This window comes from Hyaena hyaena, unplaced genomic scaffold (assembly GCF_003009895.1).
Source record: "Hyaena hyaena isolate Hyena2069 unplaced genomic scaffold, ASM300989v1 scaffold_35, whole genome shotgun sequence".
Lineage (NCBI taxonomy): Eukaryota > Metazoa > Chordata > Mammalia > Carnivora > Hyaenidae > Hyaena > Hyaena hyaena.
The window spans coordinates 2,194,165-2,213,199 of NW_024080667.1; the positions used below are offsets into that span (position 1 = coordinate 2,194,165).

A 19,035-nucleotide genomic window follows, 5' to 3' on the forward strand; every position below is an offset into this window, starting at 1 on the left:
GGGGGGGGGGGGGGGGGGGGGCATCAGCTGACACCCACCACAGCCCCACCCACCCCGCCCGAGGCACAGAGCCGACCCCAGGGCCCCCGGGCAGCAGCCGGCTGAAGGCAGAGCCCTCCAGTGGGAAGGACCTGACACGCCGCGAGGGTGACCCCGAGAAGAGGCTCCCGGGCAGCAGGGAGGACAGGGCCGCAGGCTCATCAGTCAGGGTCACCTGGGGCCCAGCTTCTGGGGAGGGGGCATGAAGTGGGTTCTCCTGGGCCTGGACACGGGGGGTGGGGTGGGGCTTTCATTTCAGAGGCCGTGGGGGGGCCGGCAGTAAAGGTCCTGGGAGAGGGTGGCTGGTGGCCAGGTGCCTCCAGTGTCCCCCACCCCCAGGAGAGCGGCCGTGCCCAGGGGGGATGTCCCCTCCCCAACGCTAACCACACTCTTCCGCTGCCAGCTGCCGCCCAGGAGTGGGCCCCTCCCCAGACACGGGGGTGGGGGGCGGAACGGCCCCAGAGCTGCCCCCCAGAGAAACGCTCCTAAAGGGCACCTGTTCTGACAAAAGCAAAGAAAGAAAAACGGGGAGAGGATAAGAGAGGAAGCAGCAGAAGACACGGGGAACGTGAGGGGGAAGGACAAGGAAGGAAGGGACAGAGGCGGCGCCCACACGCAGAGGGGCGGCCGGGCTCACAAGGCCACACCTGCCGTCAGCGCCCCCACCCCCACCCCGGGGAGGGCGAGCACAGGCGCCAGGGCCACCCCCCCCGGGGCTTAGCGGGGGCGCCCACAGACAGGCCATAACCCCCCAGAGGGGGTTCAGAGGCCCCCCCCAGCTGACTCCAGCACTGTTCTCCACCGGCTGGCCGCCTGCTAGAAAGCTCCACCAGCCCCCGTCTCCGCAAGGTGACTTGGCGAGCAGGTGAGGGGCCAGCTGGCTTGGTCCTTCCCTCGGGGCGGCTGAGTGAGAAACGGCACCAGAAGCCGCGGGAAATGCTCTAGAATGATCACGGCAGTCTTCCCACTGTGCCCTGCTTCCTCTTTTACACCCGAGACAGGAACTCACCGCGATCTGGCCAGGTTGAGAGGGTCCAGGAAGAGGTGAGGGCGTGGACACCCCGCACCTGCCCAGGCCGCACACCTGCACGCGTGGGTCCCTCGGGTGCGAGGTGGGGGGAGGGGGTGCCCACCAGAGTCACCGTCCGAGGGGAGGCCTGAAACAGTAACAGGAGCAACAGCCCAGCTGGCCCTGGTCACCAGCGTCGGGGCTCAAGCGCAGGTCCCCGAGCCCCTGCCTGGCCCTGCGGTGCCTTCATTCAGGCCAAAGCGGGGGCGCCCTCCTGCCTTGTTTCTCCTTGCCTGAGAGCGATGAACGTGGCCCTCAGAGAAAACTGCTGTAAGACAGACCTAAAAGCTCAGAACTAGAGAAAACGCAAACAGAGCAAGACCACAGAACACAGCCCACAAAGTCCCCACGTTCGATGTAGAAAATGAAGCCCCAACCGGCACCCGGCTCACCCCCTCAAGAAACCGGCCTGGCCTTCCACTCACTGCACGCGGGCACCTTCCCCAGGACGCCACCAGCTGCCCAGTGGCTCTCCCTGCCAGACGGGGCAGAGACCCGCACAGCCCTGGCCGCCCCACCAGCAATTCATTCGGGAGTGAGAACGCGAGGGGCCTGGAGAGACCCCTGCAGCACGATTCCAAATAGGCCCAACTACGCGACGCGGACACGGGCGGCCCGGGCACCCGTCTCTGAGGATGGCTGCCAAGAGGCCCCCTCACCCCCCGTCAGACCACACCTGCCAGAAGATTCCAACCGCATCTGGGGACCCCGTGACGACTGTGACCAGTAAGAGGCAGGGACTGTGTCTGCTGGAGACAGGAGACGCACGGAGGGGAGGAGACGGCAGTGCGCACGGCCACGCAATGAACTCGGAGGCCCTGGCTGCCAGCGGTCTGAGAGAACCTTCCTGGACCTTCCAGCCCAGCTATTAGCCGAACGGTCACATGAATGACCTCGACGCCTCGTGGAACAAAAGAAACTGCCCAGTCAACACCCCACGTCGGAAGAAGTAACAAACTGCCGAGAGCTGAAGTCACGGAGCTTTGAGGTGGCTGCTCAGGGTGAGCGCACGCAGACGCGGGCGGCAAACAGGCAGTGACCTCAAAGCTCAGTGACCCAGGCCCATGATCTGTCCAGATGGCAGGGGGCCAAGCAGGGGTCTTCTGAGAAACTGAGAGCGTTCCCTAGACTTATTACCTAAATTAAACACATACAATTTGTATACTTCTGTGGGGCACCCAGCTCTCAAAACTTGACACAACTTTCAGTAAGAAGAGAGAGAGGCGCAGGCCGCACTCAAGCCCAAGAGAAGGATCTCCAAGCACGTTCCCGGCTGCTCTCGCTGGGCCTCCGGTCTCAGTGGGCTTGAGTGGGGTCCACGGGGCACTGGCCACGGAAAACACAGCCCCTCTCATTCCCTTCAGTTCCCAAACATCCGCAAGCAGATGGTGACGTAAGAAGGGCTTCTCCTTGGGAGGTGAAATGCAAGAAATTCAACAAAATCTGGATCCTGGGGTCCCACCCTGCCCCCAGTAATGACAGAATGGCATTCGCGAAGTCTCTTCAACATGCAAGCCAACATGGTGCTGTGCACGGTACCACCCGACCACCCGAGAACTCAGAACATGGCCGCTCCGGGGGCGCATCTGATTTCGGCTCAGGTCATGATCTCGTGGTTTGTGAGATCGAGCCCCACGTCAGGCTCTGTGCTGACAGCTTGGAGCCTGGAGCCTGCTTAGGATTCTGTGTCTCCCTCTCTCTCTGCTCCTCCCCTGCTCGTGCTCTCTCTCTCTCTCAAAAATAAACAAACATTTAAAAAAATTACAAACAAGGAAAAGAACATGGCCACTCTGGGAGTCCAGTTCGCACTGCGGCCTCTGGGACTCGGGGAGGCGAGAGGCAGTTCAGCACCGTGGCAGCGGCAGGGCCTCTGGGGTGGGGCCAGGTGGGACCCGAGTCCAGGTTCTGCCGCCCCCCCCAGCCGTGTGTCTCCAGCAAAGCTCCTCCTCTGGCAAAATGGGGCCAGTGGGACCGCTACCCACGCGTCTTACAGACTGACTGACAGAGGAGATCATGTAAGCACAGCGCCCGTTCAGTGCCTAAGATTCAGTAAACACTCAACAAACAAATGCTACCAAGAAAGAGAGATGCAAATTATGGCTGTATTTTTAGGCCGAAGATCGTATCAGAGGGTTTCTACGTATCCTTTTATGCTGGGTACCTTGGGTGCCCTCAGTAGCTATTCAGGGACTTGACCTTGTTAAGAAGTTGTAATCATAACCCGTTATTCTTTCTAAAAGCAATATGGAAAAATCCCAGAGCCCAATTAACATTAAGAGAGGGAGGGCGTGAACGGCGGGGCATTGGGCAAGAACCATCCAGAGCCATTTTCTCCGTGGGGGAAGCACTTTATATTGAACTACTGTTCTGTTCAACCCCGAGGGCACTCCCGGGTGTAGGCTGGAGGGCCTGCCCAGAGCTCTAAGTGGGTCCACACAGCTCCGCTCCATCTCAGAGTCAAAGGGGCGCCTGTCCAACATGAAATGTTACCCAGGTTATTAGCAAGCACTGAGCTGTGGGCCGGGTTTCCCACCTGCCACGCGGAGGGAAGCCATCAAGCCAGGAGACAAGTGGCTGAGCACAAGACACCAATCTCGATGAACAGCAGTCCCCAGGTCCCAGAACACGACGTGCCTGACTGCAGGCCTGGACATGGCACAGCCGGCTCACGTCCAGGGGCAGGGGAGAGGGATCACCACTCAGCATTCCAGATTTTCTAGAAACACAGGTGGGTCCTGTCTACAGCTTAGCACACACAAACTCGGGTCAAAGAAATGGAAGTTCACAGCAGGCCAGCCCTGCAACTGGAAGGCCAGCCCTGCAACTAGAGACCCACCTGCCCAGCCCGCCCACCTGTCCATCCGTCCGTCCATCTGTCTGTCCAGCTGGTGTGACAGTCCGTCCCTGTCCAGGGCCACATGGTGGAGAGGCGGATGCCAGCAAAACCAGCTCTCCTGGCACCTCTCTCTTTGCCCAGCAAGTACAGTTCTGACGTGAAGCTTCTGCTTCTCAAACTTTTAAAAATCAATTTCCCCTTTAGGGTAAACACACAAACAGACTCAGCCCTTCCCAACGGCCCCAGATTGACACTTTGTCTTCCACTGGGTAACGGCCCCGCTCTGAAAATCAACACAATCCGACCAGCCAAGATTCAGTAGCGTTTTCTTTAAAGTCTGTCTTACCAAAAAAAAAAAAAAAAAAAAAAACCCACTGATTTTTAAAACTCTAAAAATAATATCTAAATAGAAAGTTAAACTGTAGGGGCGCCTGGGTGGCTTAGTCGGTTAAACGTCCGACTTTCGCTTGGGTCATGATCTCGCAGTTCGTGGGTTCGAGCCCCGCATCGGGCTCTGTGCTGACTGCCAGCTCAGAGCCTGGAGCCTGTTTCAGAGTCTGTGACTCCCTCTCTCTCTGACCCTCCCCTGCTCACACTGTCTCTCTCTCCTAAAAATAAAAATAAAAAAAAATTAAAAAAAAGAAAGTTAAACTGTACAACTGCCTTTGCTTTTCAAATTCGACAACCCCCGTTCCCTCTAACACTTAACCATGTTTCTGAAGAGGGAACGAGCATCCCTTTCCCTGACCCGGATGGACCCCACCGCTCCAGGAAATGTGGCTGAGCGGGAAGGCTGGCCAGCCCTGAGGAAAGTGCGGACCTTGCTTCCAAAAAGACAAGATCAGAGTATGTGGGACTTGGTGGAATGATATCATTCTCCCAACTCGTCCCCCAGCCTCTCCACCCCATCCTCCCTGAGCACCACCACGGCCTGAAACGAGGCTGGTCTCCCCCAGTTTAATAAACTCACTGCTGGCTGGGACTGACTGACTTCCTCCTCACTGCTGTTGACTGCACCAACCCCAGGACCTTGCTCTCAGCCCTCACATGGTTATAAATCAAGTCGGGAAACAGGCCTGTACAGAGAGGTAGGGGATTCCTGGCCTTTTTTTTTTTTTTTTTAATGTTTGTTTATTTATGAGAGAGAAGAACATGCACACATGCAAGTGGGGGCTGAGGATGAGCAGGGCAAGGGAGACAGAGAACGCCAAGTGGGCCCCACGCTACAAGTGCAGGGCCCAATGAGGGACCTGAACCCACAACCCACAAGCTCATGACCTGAGCTGAAATCAAGAGTTAGAAGCCCAACCGACTGAGCTGCCCGGGTGCCCCTATTCCTGGACTTTTTGAGTGTGACTAACTCAAGCTCAAATATTCCGTGGACACTCATGACATAATAATTGTACTTTTGGTGCTTGTTAATGGAGAAAATAATAGACAAAAACCACTATGGAAAATCATTTCCATCCTAGTAATCAAAATAGCATCTTTGTGCATTTAAGAGGTCATTTGAGAGGTCATGGGAACGAGAATCTGCTTCAATATACAGAGAAACTGGGGGAGGGGACAATACAGCTGTGTGGCTACATAACTATCACTTCCCCTCTAAGGGTCCTCAGCCCCTAAATCGGAGAACAGACCCAGGGACAACGGCCTTTCACAGGCACTGAAGGAGTGCTTGTCAGAGGTGCTACATTAGAGCCGCAAGTCTCGGGGGAGGCCAGGTAATAGATATATGATCTCACACGCTAAGTGCTGTGAAGAAGGGCTCAAGACGATGAGGAGGCGAGAGGCAGAAGCTGTTTAATATTCAAGAAAACAGTCAAGGAAAACCTGAGGTGACACTTAAGCAAAGACCTAAATGAAGTACAAGAGCAAGCCAGGCTGCTGTAAGCCCAGAGACTGTTGCAGGAACAAGGAAGAGTAAATGCAAAGGCCCTGAGACAGGCATGACCTTCACAAAGGGGCTGGGTGCCTGGAGAGGAGGCAGCCGGTGGGGAGGTTGGGGGGGAGCCAAAGTGGCAGTGGCAGAGGCTGAGATCACTCAGGTGGATCAGAGGCAGGTCAGGCTCTGGAGTTTCTTCTAAGTACACTGGGGGCCCCAGGGGACCAGGTGCAAGGAGGGGACGGAGGAACGCCGGGGACAGGCAAGCCACAGAGGCCCTGCACCCAGGCGGTAGCAGGAAAGGCGAGAGGCAGTCGAGTCAGGAAGCTGTTTGCAGAGACAAGAGCCAGCCGGTGCAGATGTGCACTGCGAGGAAAGAAAGGACTCAAGGATGACACTGGATTGTTCGCCTGAGAGACTGGCCGAGCGCCGGGGCCATTCCCAGCATCTGACTCTTTGTTTTGGCTGAGGTCATCATCTCGTGGTTCATGAGTTCGAGCCCCGCATTGGGCTCTGCGCTGACAGTTTGGAGCCTGCTTGGGATCCCCTCTCTCCCTCTCTGTCTCTCCCCCACCAGTGCACTTGCACACTCTCTCTCAAAATAAACTTAAAAAAAGACAAATAACAGGAGGTACTGCACAGATACTGGCAATGGTAGAATATTACTTCACTTAACACAAGGCTGTGACTGATACACAGTTAAACAAAAAGGGCAAAAATGAACTAAGACAAACCAGAGCAACTTATCCCGAGTGAACCCCCTTCACCAGTGAGGCATGCTCCTCCCCACAGCAGGGGGAGGAAGAGGAGGGAGCCATGGCCTGGTGCAATGTGACCAAAGAGCACTCAGACCTCAGTCTTTGTCTCCATCTGGCTTCAAACTTCTGCCGTGAGGCCTTTGTTACTGTGTCTCTCGGGGCAGAAGCCCAGGGAGAGTCGCCCACTCGGCTTAAGTACAGATGGGTTCAGGGCTCTAACCTTCACATGTGGTGGCCAAGGGGACAGCGTAGCAGACTTGTACTCAAACTAACTGCAGAGCACTGCTGGGTGCAGGTGGCCTGCTGGGAGCTGCCTCCCCACCCACCGGGAACAAGGCCGGGCCTAAGTGCCCGGCCTCAAGGACCTTCCAACCGGGGAGAAGGTCCCAGACCCTGTTGCCATCCTCTGCCAAATTCTGAAGGGGCAGGGAGGAGACGGTACCCGGCCACATCCCACCAGACAGGTGAACAAAGGCAAGAAGGGTGTTCAGAGAGGGGACAGCACACGCAGCGGGCTGGGTGCAGGAGAAAACACGAAGCAGATGCTCGGGGAGCGGCTGGGGAAGACAGCACAGCTGAGCACCACACAGGAGCGAGTGAGAGGAAGACGTGGGGAGACATGCGGCCGGAGGGGCAGGCCAGAGCCAGGCGCACAGGGCCATGCCCACCACGCCAGGACGCAGCCTTCACGTCTGGCAGTCGACAGCCTCGCCAGGGGTTTAGGCGAGCAAGGGCCATGGTGAGGCTCACATTTCTGAAAGGTCACTGTGGCTGCATCAGTATGGGGAACAGACTGAAAGAGGAAGATCAGAAGCAGAAAAAGAAGTTAGAAAGTCCCACAGTGCTGGACCCTTGGGATGGGAAAAAATGGCGCCAGGAGGGTTTCGCTGGTGCTCAGAATCCAACACACGTGGCTCTTCCGGAGCAAGCTGTGCAAATGGCCTGCCCATTCAACACTGGAACATCCCTTGAAGTGGGAGCACCTCCCCTCGGAGTGGCTCAAAGTCTCTCAACAACACAGTACCTGACCGTTCCTAGGCGAAGCCGGGCCGTGCGGTCTGTCCAAAACCATCAGCCCAGGCTGTGAAACCCTCGCTCGTAAGTCTCCAGAAGTACAAGAAACAGGTGGAGGTCCTCGGAGGAGCGAGGCAAGGGCAGGAAGGAGCTCTACTTATCAGTATATATCCTTTCTGCACTCTCTTTCACCACTTCTAAATGTTAGCTATTAAAAAATTCAAACCAAGTAAAAAAAGGAAGAAGGGAAGAAAGAAAGTGTCCACAATGCCAGAGCTCCTTTCATTTCCTTTTATTATAAAACCTTTAAGACATTTTCTGCAAGACCTGGTGACTCAAAACTTCTCAGCGGGAAAAAATTTCTCATAGGGGAAATGGAAAAATACGGCAATTTGCACAACGAATGTGTCACCAGAGAAATCTTTATGAGCAGAAATTCCTTATGGGGACAAAAGTGAAAATCGCCTAGAAGAGCAGCTGGTAGCCTTTGCCAGACTCAGCCAAGCCGCTCGGACACCTTGATGACTGAGGGGACACCCCCCCCACCACCACCGAGAGGTTCACACACCCAGTTCTTCGAGTGGCTTGCTGGACCCCTGGCCCCAGGCACTGCTCCTGCCTTAGCATCAAACCAAAGCTGGCCAAGCACCTCAGGCAAGGTGTACTTAACCCTCTGCACCTCAGTTCCCTTTCTGTAAAATGGGGATGACAATGATACAAGTTCCCGCTGCATAAAGAGGCTGCTGGCCGCCAGCATTCCAGGGCCGCACAAACCCACGCTAGCGATAACCAGTGAACCAAAGGGGGAACCGCATGCTGCCACCCTTGTCCCACCTTCTAAAAATGGATGTGAAATCTCATCAGGCCCCCATCACAAAGGAAAGCAGTCGGGGCAAAGGCCCTGCAAATGGCAGTGCTCATTCCACTCAACAGTACCCACAACACAGGCAGAGGTGCTCATCCGGGACAGCAAAAGCCACCTGCTCTCTGCAAAGAACACAGTGATTTTGGAGGAACACCGGGGCTTTCATTGAGAAAGCGGATGGACATGACAATTCCACAGGAAGGATTAGTTGTCCCGTGATCCTAGCTAAGATCAAGGATCCAAGCCAAAAGGAAAAAGGAGGGTGGGTACCAACGGTTTGGGAGTATGGATGTATTCAGACTTCAGTGTGGCACATGGGTTTCACGTGACTTTTTCCAGGCCTGTTTCCTCACTAGGATTGGTGACTGCTAAGATCCCTTCTGGTGTGAAGATTCAATAAATGCTGAATAAAGGCTTTCACTGATAAGACTGCCAGATTACAAATGGCATCCGTATAAAGTATAAGATACCACGTGAGTGACAATAAAAATGAGATCGTCCCCTAGCACTAAGCAGATTTTCATTTAAAACTTTCCCTATATTGGAGGGTGCCTGGATGCCTCAGTCCTTTGAGCGTCTGACTTTGGCTCAGGTCATGATTTTGCAGTTCGTGGGTTCGAGCCCTTCATTGGGCTCTGTGCTGTCAGTGCGGAGCCTGCTTTGGATCCTCTGTCCCCCTCTCTCTCTGCCCCTCCCCCACTCACACTCTCTCCCTCAAAAATAAGCAAACATTAAACACACACACACACACACACACACACACACACACACCTTTCCTGTATTGGAAATTTTGAGATGGACAGGAGCTACACAGGATGTATATATTCAGATACAGAACCATGTATGGCAGAAACTAGCACAAAATTGTCTACTTACTATTCCAGATAGTTGACTCATCTAAAAATATTTTGTGAAACCTCACCAGGAAAAACTAAATGCGTACAAGGATATTTTAGAGGACTCTTTTGGGTTTTGTTAGGCCTGGGTAGCAAGTTGTCAAGAAATCCAGGTCTCAATTTCCAATGATTTTTTAAAACTGCTGGGCTCCTCAGCTACAGCTGCTCAAGTGCGGCTCTACAAGAGTTTCTGGACAACAGCCCTGGGAGGGTTCAGGAAGCTTGGGGCCCCAGCGCCTGCCCTTGAACAAACAGTGCTGGCTGACCTCCAGCCCCTCAAATCCCCTCAACCTGCAACAGCCGTGAATCAGCAAAGCTGCTGGAAGCCTTTTAACGATCGACTGCAATCCTGGCGGTTTTTCAGCCAGTCACTTTGGAGTGTGAGCTTCCGAGAGAAGCTTGGAAAGCACCCCCACTGCTGCCTGGTTCCTGCCTCCCGGTCCTAAGGCCTGAGAGGAAGAGAGACAGAGACACACACAGAGATAGACACAAACAGGTACAGAAAGAGAGTTTGCAACCACACTGTAAGGGATGCAGACCAGCCCCAAGGGGCCACGGTGGGGAAGTCAGGGTACATCAGCTTAATTCTTAGGAGTCTGAAAGACTGATCAGCATTCTAAATGTTCTGGTTTTTTTTGTTTTTAGAGTTTATTTTTATGTAATTTCTATGTGCAACACAGGGCTCGAACTCACAACTCTGAGATCAAGAGTCACATGCACCGCTGACCGAGGCCAGTGCCCCTAAATGTTCTGTTTCATTCCTATTACCCTTATCGTCTCAACTTCCCAAATGTAAATATAAATTATGGGTGAATGTTTGCAGCCTATAGTGTAAGTAAAAGTTAATACTCTTGTTATACAAAAGGCTTCTCATACAAACAACAGTGAAAACGTATGTTCCCATAAAAGCCTGTACACAAATGTTCACAGCAGCATTACTCGCAATAGTCAAAAGGTGGAAACAACCCAAATGTCCATCAATGGATGAATGGATAAATAAAATGTGGTCTGTCCCTGCAACGGGATATTGGACAATAAAAAAGTAATGATAAAGGGGCGCCTGGGTGGCTCAGTCTGTTAAGTATCTGACTCTGGATACCAGCTCAGGTCTTGATCTCAGAGTCATGAGTTCAAGCCCCACGTTGGGCTCCACACTGGGCATGAAGCTTACTTTAAAAAAGAGAAAAAAGAGGGGCGCCTGGGTGGCTTAGTCGGTTGAGCGTCCGACTTTCGCTTAGGTCATGATCTCGCGGTTTGTGGGTTCGAGCCCCGCGTCGGGCTCTGTGCTGACTGCCAGCTCAGAGCCTGGAGCCTGTTTCAGAGTCTGTGACTCCCTCTCTCTCTGACCCTCCCCTGCTCATGCTGTCTCTCTCTCTCTCTCCCTCTCTCTCTCCCCCCCCTAGAAATAAAACATTAAAAAAAAAAAAAGGAGGGGGCGCATCTGAGTGGCTGAAGGGTCAGTTAGGTGGCCGACTTCAGCCCAGGTCATGATCTTACAGGTTTGTAGGTTCGAGCCCCGCATCGGGCTCTGTGCTGACAGCTCAGAACCTGGAGCCTGCTTCAAATTCTGTGTCTCCCTTTCTCTCTACCCCTCCCCCACTCATGCTCTGTCTCTCAAAAATGAATGTTAAATAAATTTTGTTAAAGTAATGATATATGCTACAACATGAACGAACCTTGAGATTATCATGCTAAATGAAGGCAGACCACAAGTTACAGGATTCCATTTACGTGAAAGGCGCAGAACAGGCATATCCGTAAGGATAATGACCACCAAAGGCTCGGGGAGAATTGGGGAGTGCCTGCTAATGGGTTTCTTTCAAGATAATAAAAATGTTCTGAAAATAGAGTGGTGACAGCTGCACGACTCTAGGAATATACTGCAAGCCATTTAATTGTACACTTTAAACGGGTGCTGCATGAAGACCTCAATAAAGCTGCTATAAAAAATTAATCAACAAGAGGGGCACCTGGGTGGCTCAGTCGGTTAAGCGTCCAGCTTCAGCTCAGGTCATGATCTCAAGGTTCGTGGGTTCGAGCCCCACATCGGGCTCTGTGCTGACAGCCAGCTTGGAGCCTGGAGCTTGTTTCAGATTCTGTGTCTCCCTCTCTCTCTGACCCTCTCCTGTTCACACACACACTCTCTCTCTCTCTCTCAAAAATAAATAAAAAACATTAAAATTTTTTTAATTAATCAAGAAAAAAAATCTCCCAACAGAAAAATGAGTCAAAGAAATGAAGAGACAATTCACAAAAGAAACACAGGTGGTCAATATATTCCATACAAAAAAAAAGACGTTCAGCCTCACTAATAAAGAAGTATAAAGAAGTACGAGATACCACCCACTTCCAGAATAGGGCTGGCAAAAATCTAAAAGGCTGACGGTTCCCACTGTGGGCCAGGGCGTGTTCCCAGTGGGCAGAATCATGAAATGGTACACTTTGTCTAGATGGCGGCCTGCCGATATTGATGCAAATGTTTAATGCATTCGTTGGTTGGGTAAAAACTAATGCTTGGATGGGAGTGACTGATCAGAGAGCCCACGGTGCAGATGCTACGATTTCCCCATCTGATGGGGATTTCGCCCAGCTGGAAGCAAATTGTGAGTCCCGGTAAAGGACTGTGGGTGGGACTGGGTGCCTGTGCCCAGAGAAAACAGCCTTGCTAATATGTAATCTGCTCCACAATGTGAACCAGCTGGGAGGTTACCAAAATCACAGGCTCATCGTTTCCAAAGGGCAGCGGCACGTAGAGAAAGCACCATCAAAGGGAATAACTGATAGCTGCTGTAGCTGCCTCCCTGCAGAGTGTTCCAGAATACATGCCACCTCATCACTACCCACAGTAATCCCAAGAGAAGGGTGTTGATCTGATCACCCCCACCGTGCAGATACGCAAATCAAGGCTGAGAGAGGTTGTCAGCTGTCCCAGCTCTCGCTGACATGCCCAGATTCAAGGCCAAGTCCATCACACTCTGAAGATGTGCTCTTTCCACTTCAGAAAAGGAAAAAAGCTCCACAAACAGACGTGGAATACTAGGCTCAACAGACCCCTTGGTCTGTCCCAAAAGGGTACATTCTCTGTCATTAATCAGCACTAACCAACTCCCTTTCCTTATGCTAATGAGTGTTACAAAACATCTTAAAAAAGATTTAGGGCACATCACTAAATCCTAGTTCTAATCTTCGGTGTTTGCTGCTGCCAGAGGAAACAGGAAATTAAAGCTCGGAAACATCTCGATTTCTGGAAGTGTGGCACGCCAGGTAACCCGGCCAAGTCTCATAGCAAACAGCTACAAATGCTGAAGGAAAACTGTGAGGCATCTTTTAAAATGCATCAAAGAACTGGCAAGTCAGTAAGGAACACTGAGAGGTCAAACAAAATTCAGCAAAGGCTGGAATCCAGAGAGCAAGTGGAGCTTTGAGGGTGGGTATTGAAGGCACCTGCAGAACTAAGCAAGCTCAATTTCTCTCTCCCTCCTAAGGAGGGAGGTCTTATGTGAGGAAAGGGTTATAAGTCAGTGGAAACAAAAGACTACACAGAAACTGCCTATATCAAAATCTTGAAAGGGTAAAATCTGCCCGAAGAATTAATAAACACTGAAAGCCCCCAAATAGATGATAGCCCAAATTCACATGTTATTAAAGATATACTTCATATAGACAAAAAAATAAACCCAGAATAAAAATTTTTTAATGTTTATTTTTGAGACAGAGACAGAGCATGATCATGGGAGGGGCAGAAAGAGACGGAGACACAGAATCTGAAACAGGCTCTGAGCTGTAAGCACAGAGCCCAATGCAGGGCTCGAACCCACGAACTGTGAGATCATGACCTGAGCCAAAGTCGGACGCTTAACCAATTGAGCCACCCAGGTGCCCCAGAATGAAAGTATTAAACGTGAGAAAGGACAAGGATCAACTAAAGTAGTCAATAATAAATGAGTAAATCTAAACAATACTGAACTCATGGCATCTTTTAAAATTAAAAAAAAAAAACTAAAATACCTATAGAATAAAAGGAGCAATGGGAATTAAAGTATGCTAAGGTCCTTAAATGTTTGAGAGTAGGGTGTAAAGACAGTGACTAAAGTTAGACTTTGAGAACTTATGTAAACTGAGAGATATACCATGTTCATGGAAGACTCGCTATCATAAAAACATCAACTCTATTCAAATTGATATGGAATAAATTCAAAACAATTCTAATAAAAGAACCCAACAATTTTTATGGAATTTGACAAGTACAATCTAAAATGAAGATGGGAGGCACCTGGGTGGCTCAGTTGGCTAAGCACCTGACTCTTAATTTTGGCTTAAGAGTGTTTGGCTCACACTCCATGAGATCAAGCCCCATGTCAGGCTCTGTGCGCTGACAGCATGGAGTCTGCTGGAGATATTCTCTCTCTCTCTCTCTCTCTCTCTCTCTCTCTCTCTCTCTCACACACACACTCACACACACACACACACACACACACACGGGGAGAGACATCAATTGTGCCCTCTCAAAACAAACATTAAATAATTAAGATGGAAGAGCAAAGGGCCAAGGCCTTACTAGATACCAAGAACTATTACATAAAAATTTAGTCATTGAGTCAGTGTGATATCGACACAGAGATAGAGAATGGTAAAGAGCTCAGAAACAGCCACACATCTGTGGGTACTTGATATATTAAAATGGTTACTAGTCACATTTACAGATCCACATGAAAGGGATTTTTTTCCAAGAAACAGTACTAGGACAATTTAGTACACTTATGTAATAAAAAAAAAAAGTTAAAAAAAAAAAAAAGGAGCAGCCAGATGACTCAGTTGGTTAAGCATCTGACTCTTGATTTCAGCTCAGGTCATGATCTCACACTTCATGAGATAGAGCCCCACGTCAGGCCCTGTGCTGATGGCAGCTCACACATGCATTCTCTCTCTCTCTCAAACTTTTATTTATTAAATAAATTAAATTTAAAAATAATTTATAATATATAATTTATAATACATACATAATTTATAATAAATAAAATAAAAATTTAAAAATAAGAATCAAGGGCACATGGCTCAGACGATTAAGTGTCCGACTTCAGCTCAGGTCATGATCTCACATGTTTGAGTCCTGCGTCGGGCTCTGTGCTGACAGTTCAGAGCCCAGAGCCTGCTATGGATTCTGTCTCTCTCTCTCTCTCTCTCTCAAATATAAACATAAAAAAATTTTAGGGGTGCCTAGGTGGCTCTGCCACCTGAGTGTCCGACTTTGGCTCACGTCATGATCTCATGGTTCGTGAGTTTGAGCCCTCCGTCAGGCTCTTTGCCAACAGCTCAGAGCCTGGAGCCTGCTTCAGTTTCTGTGCCTCCCTCTCTCTCTGCCCTTCCCCAGCTCACGCACTCTGTCTCTCCCTCAAAAATGAATAAACATTAAAAAAGCTTTAAACATTCTTTAAAATAATAAAAATTTTTTTAAAATGAAAAGAGGAAACATCCCCCTATCTCATAGTATACATACAAATAATTTTCGGTGGACTAAAGACCATAAAAGACATCAAAAAAATGTTTGGAAGACAACATATAGGGGAATATTTTTATAAGCGTTAAAGCAGGAAGGAAGTTCTTTAAAAGGAAAAGAAAATGCTAACCATAAGAGAAAAAAATGATAAACATTAAAATTAAGAATTTGTTAAAAAAAAAACAAAAAACTACAGTGAAAAACCACAAACCGGAAGCGGATAGGTGCAACCCATATAACTAACAGGGGATCAGTCCGCAAAATATAAACCAAAAACAAACAAGAAGTCCATATACAATAAAAAGACAACCCAGTAGAAAAATAAACAAAAGATTTAAGTAGCTGTTCCACAGACGCTAAAACCTGAATAACAAGTGTACGAGAGGCACCTGGCTGGCTCAGTCAGTAGAGTGTGTGACTATTACCCTCAGGGTCGTGAGTTCAAGCCCCACATTGGGCGTGGCGCCTAGTTAAAAAAGAATTTTAATAAGTATATGAAAACATGCTTAGCCCACTAATAATCATGAAAGTGCAAATCAAAACCATATGAGATATCACTCCCATAAGATTGCTAAAACTTTTAAAGCCTAATAAAACCAGAGTTGGGAGAATGTGAAACAAACAATTGTCAGTTGAACTGAAAGCACTTCGGAAATGTTAGGCATTATCTGATCAGGCTGAAGCTCACACACCCTGAGATTCAGCCTCACTCCTGAGGGCACACCCTGCAGAAGCCGTGCGTGTGGTCCACGTTTCAGACACACTGTCTCAGCAAAATACTAAGCAACCCAAATGTCCACTAGCAAGAGAAAGGAGAAGTAAATTCTCCTGCGATGGATCATATCCATCCATGAAAATGAAATACAACTCTAGGCAATACGGATTAGTCTCAAGAGCCCATATTAAGCCAACAATTTAATAAACTGAAGAAGGGGCGCCTGGGTGGCTCAGTCGGTTAAGGGTCCGACTTCGGCTCAGGTCATGATCTTGCAGTTCGCGAGTTTGAGCCCCGCGTCAGGGTCTGTGCTGACAGCTTGGAGCCTGGAGCCTGCTTTGGATTCTGTGTCTTGCTCTCTCTGTTCCTCCCCCTCTCACACCCTGTGTATGTGTGTGTGTCTCTCTCTCTCAAAAATAAATAAATATTTTAAAACATTTTTAAAGAAAAAAAACTGAAAACAACATGATTAAGTTCAAAACACACAAAATGAGCGGCACCTGGGGGGTTCAGTCAGTTGAACATCTGGCTTTGGCTCAGGTCATGATCTCACAGTTTATGAGTTTGAGCCCCGAGTTGGGCTCTGTGCTGACAGCTCGGAGCCTAAAGTCTGCTTCAGATTCTGTGTCTTCCTCTCTCTCTGCCCCTCCCTCCCCTGCTTGTGCTCACTCGCTCGCTCTCTCTCAAAAAAAAAAAAGTTTTAAAAAATAAAAACAAAACAAAAACATAGAAAATGAGCAACACATTGTTTAGCAATACAAACACACGTGGTTAAAAACTATAAAGACAGGGGCGCCTGGGTGGCTTAGTCGGTTAAGCGTCCGACTTTCGCTTAGGTCATGATCTCGCGGTTTGTGGGTTCGAGCCCCGCGTCGGGCTCTGTGCTGACTGCCAGCTCAGAGCCTGGAGCCTGTTTCAGAGTCTGTATCTCCCTCTCTCTCTGACCCTCCCCTGCTCACGCTGTCTCTCTCTCTCTCTCTCTCTCCTAGAAATAAATAAAAATATTTTTAAAAAAAATTAAAAAAAAACTATAAAGACAGACAAGAGAATGATAAAAGCAAAACTGTGATGACCTGGGGGTGGGGGGAGGCAGGACAGGATCAGGGAGGGGTGCTCCAAAGGTAACAAACAGTAACATTCTTATTTGTAATTTGAGCCATGGTTTCGTTGTATCTATCTTTATGCTGTACATATTTCTTTGTATCTACTCAATATTTTACAAAATTAAACAATGTTCTTTCTGACTTTAAACAATGTTTTTGTTTTTGCTTTTTGGAGGTTTTTTTCTTAAATTTATTTATTTTGAGAGCGGGAAGGAGAGGGCCATCAGGGGAGGGGCAGAGAGAGGGAGAATCCCAAGCAAGCTCCTTGATGTCAGCACAGAGCGACACGCAAGGCTCAAACCCATGAACCATGAGATCATGACCTGAACCGAAACCAAGTCAGGCGCTTAACCAACTGAGCCACCCAGGCGCCCCTAAGCAATGCTTCGAGGCATGAACTTGGGCGGCTGAGTTACAGTAAACCAGGAAAGTCCCTGCCCGGGGCCCCCACCGCCAGGACTACCAAAATGAGACGTGCTTCACCTACCAGGCTCAGGGCGCCTGGAAAAAGAGCTTCCCGCTGGGCAGCAGCGCCTCCCATTCGGGACAGGAAAGCGACTGCTTAGATTAATAATAGTCCCAGTATAGGAAGTGGTGTGGGTGGGGTGGGGGAACAGGTTCTACTGCCAGACCTCTAATGACAAAAAGCTGAGTACTTTTTCTTATGGGGGGGGGGATTCCAGTTTTACTGAGAAATAATTGACATACATCACTGTGTAAGTTTCAGGCGGACAGCAGCTGGCGCGAGTCACCACATATGATGACGTGTGATACAGCAGGTGCAGCTGACATCCCTCTTCTCACAGAGACACAAGAAAGAGGGGGCCCCCCGGGTGGCTCAGCTGGCTAAGGGTCTGACTCTTGGTTTTGGCGCAGGTCACGATCTCACAGTTCTTGAGTTCAAGCCCCGCGCTGGGCTCTGTGCTGACGGTGCAGAACCTACTTGAGATTCTCTCTCTCCCTCTCTCTCTCTGTCCCTCCCCTGCTCACGCTCGCTTGGGCATGCATGCTTTCCCTCTCACGCTCGCTCTCTCTCTCTCTCCCCCCTCTCAAAATAAGTAAATAAACTTTAAAAAAAAATAAAAAGAAAGAAAAGGAAAACAACTCTCTCCTTGTGATGAGGACTCGCAGGATTTACTCTCAACAACCCCCCTGTAGGTCACAGGGCTGCAGTCGTCAAGGTGTGTGAGGTCGCCAGGAACCCACTGCACCTGCTTTCAGGGTGGCCCCACTCTCAGCTGGAATGGCCCCCTCGGGCCTCTGCACGTGGCTGTTTCGATAGGAGTGAGCAACTCCCAGTTCTACCGAGGCCCTCTGCTTCCTAACTTGGAAGTTCAAGGCTCACATCTCTCTGGTTCCTAGTAAGCAGGCTTGACTCCCAGAGTCCAGGTTTTCCATATGAGCCTGTGGCGATTATAGCCCGGAGGTCTACTTTCACCAGCCCCTCGGCAGGCGAGCTACTGTAGGCCCACACGAGGGCCAGGTTACCGGTGCTGCCACTCAGCGCACGCGTCCGCAGCAAGTGCGGAGGAAACAGCACGGCAAATGCTTATGCTTCGACCTTTATTATTTCAGTCATTTTGAAACTATGGCCAGCAAAGGAGGGAGGGAGCGGTCTCCAGGACAACAGGCTTTGTGCACACAAATGTATTTGGCTGGGTCCCTCCCTTTTGCGACCACCCTGCGACACCATGTCTGAGCACCTCCTTGCCGTTCACTCCGGGCCCACCCTTTGAGGAATTCCAGGACAGTCGAGTGAGGGGGGCCTGGGGGGCCTCAGTCGGTTAAGTGTCCGACGTCAGCTCAGGTCATGATCTCACAGTTCGTGGGTTCGAGCCCCGCGTCGTGCTGTCAGCTAGCTGGGAGCCTGGAGCCTGTCTTCGGATTCTGTGTCTCCCTCTCTCTGACCCCCGCATGCTCACACGGTCTCTCTCTCTCTCTCTCTCTCAGAAATAAATAAAACATTAAAAAAAAAAAGAGTGTGGTCATTTATGTGGCAAACTAGTGAAACCCTGAAGCTCCGCCTACAGAGGCTGCCCCTCTACGCGCAGGAGCTCGGGGTCTTGACTCTTACAAAATGGTCCTCCCTAGATATACACAAAGACATATTCATGCACGCAATAGCTCCAGAGAGAACCCCAGAGAGCACCCCCAGCTCTCTAGGAGGGGAACTGGGTCGGGTGCAGAAGGGTGACTTACCTCTCCACAATTCATTCTCTTAAACCTTCTGACTTTCGTACCTTGTACGTGTTCCTAAACCTTTTTCTTCCAACTCTACACACCCTTCCTTGACCCTCTCAAGGGTCCTCTTCTCCTAACTAACACATAATAACACCAGTTACCAATCGTGGACACAGG

General features: G+C 50.1%; 1 protein-coding gene across 4 annotated transcripts in view; it reads right to left on the reverse strand.

Annotated features, from left to right (window-relative positions):
* ZBTB17 (zinc finger and BTB domain containing 17) overlaps positions 1-19,035 on the reverse strand; it is a 33,118-nt gene that overhangs the window by 8,999 nt on the left and 5,084 nt on the right. For 3 of the 4 annotated variants that reach the window (XM_039228993.1, XM_039228992.1, XM_039228991.1), the window contains exon 3: positions 1,049-1,196. The exons of the other annotated variant lie outside the window; for it this stretch is intronic. In XM_039228993.1, the coding sequence (XP_039084924.1) occupies positions 1,049-1,196 (148 nt within the window). The remainder of the gene's footprint in view (positions 1-1,048; positions 1,197-19,035) is intronic. 4 annotated transcript variants of the gene reach the window in all.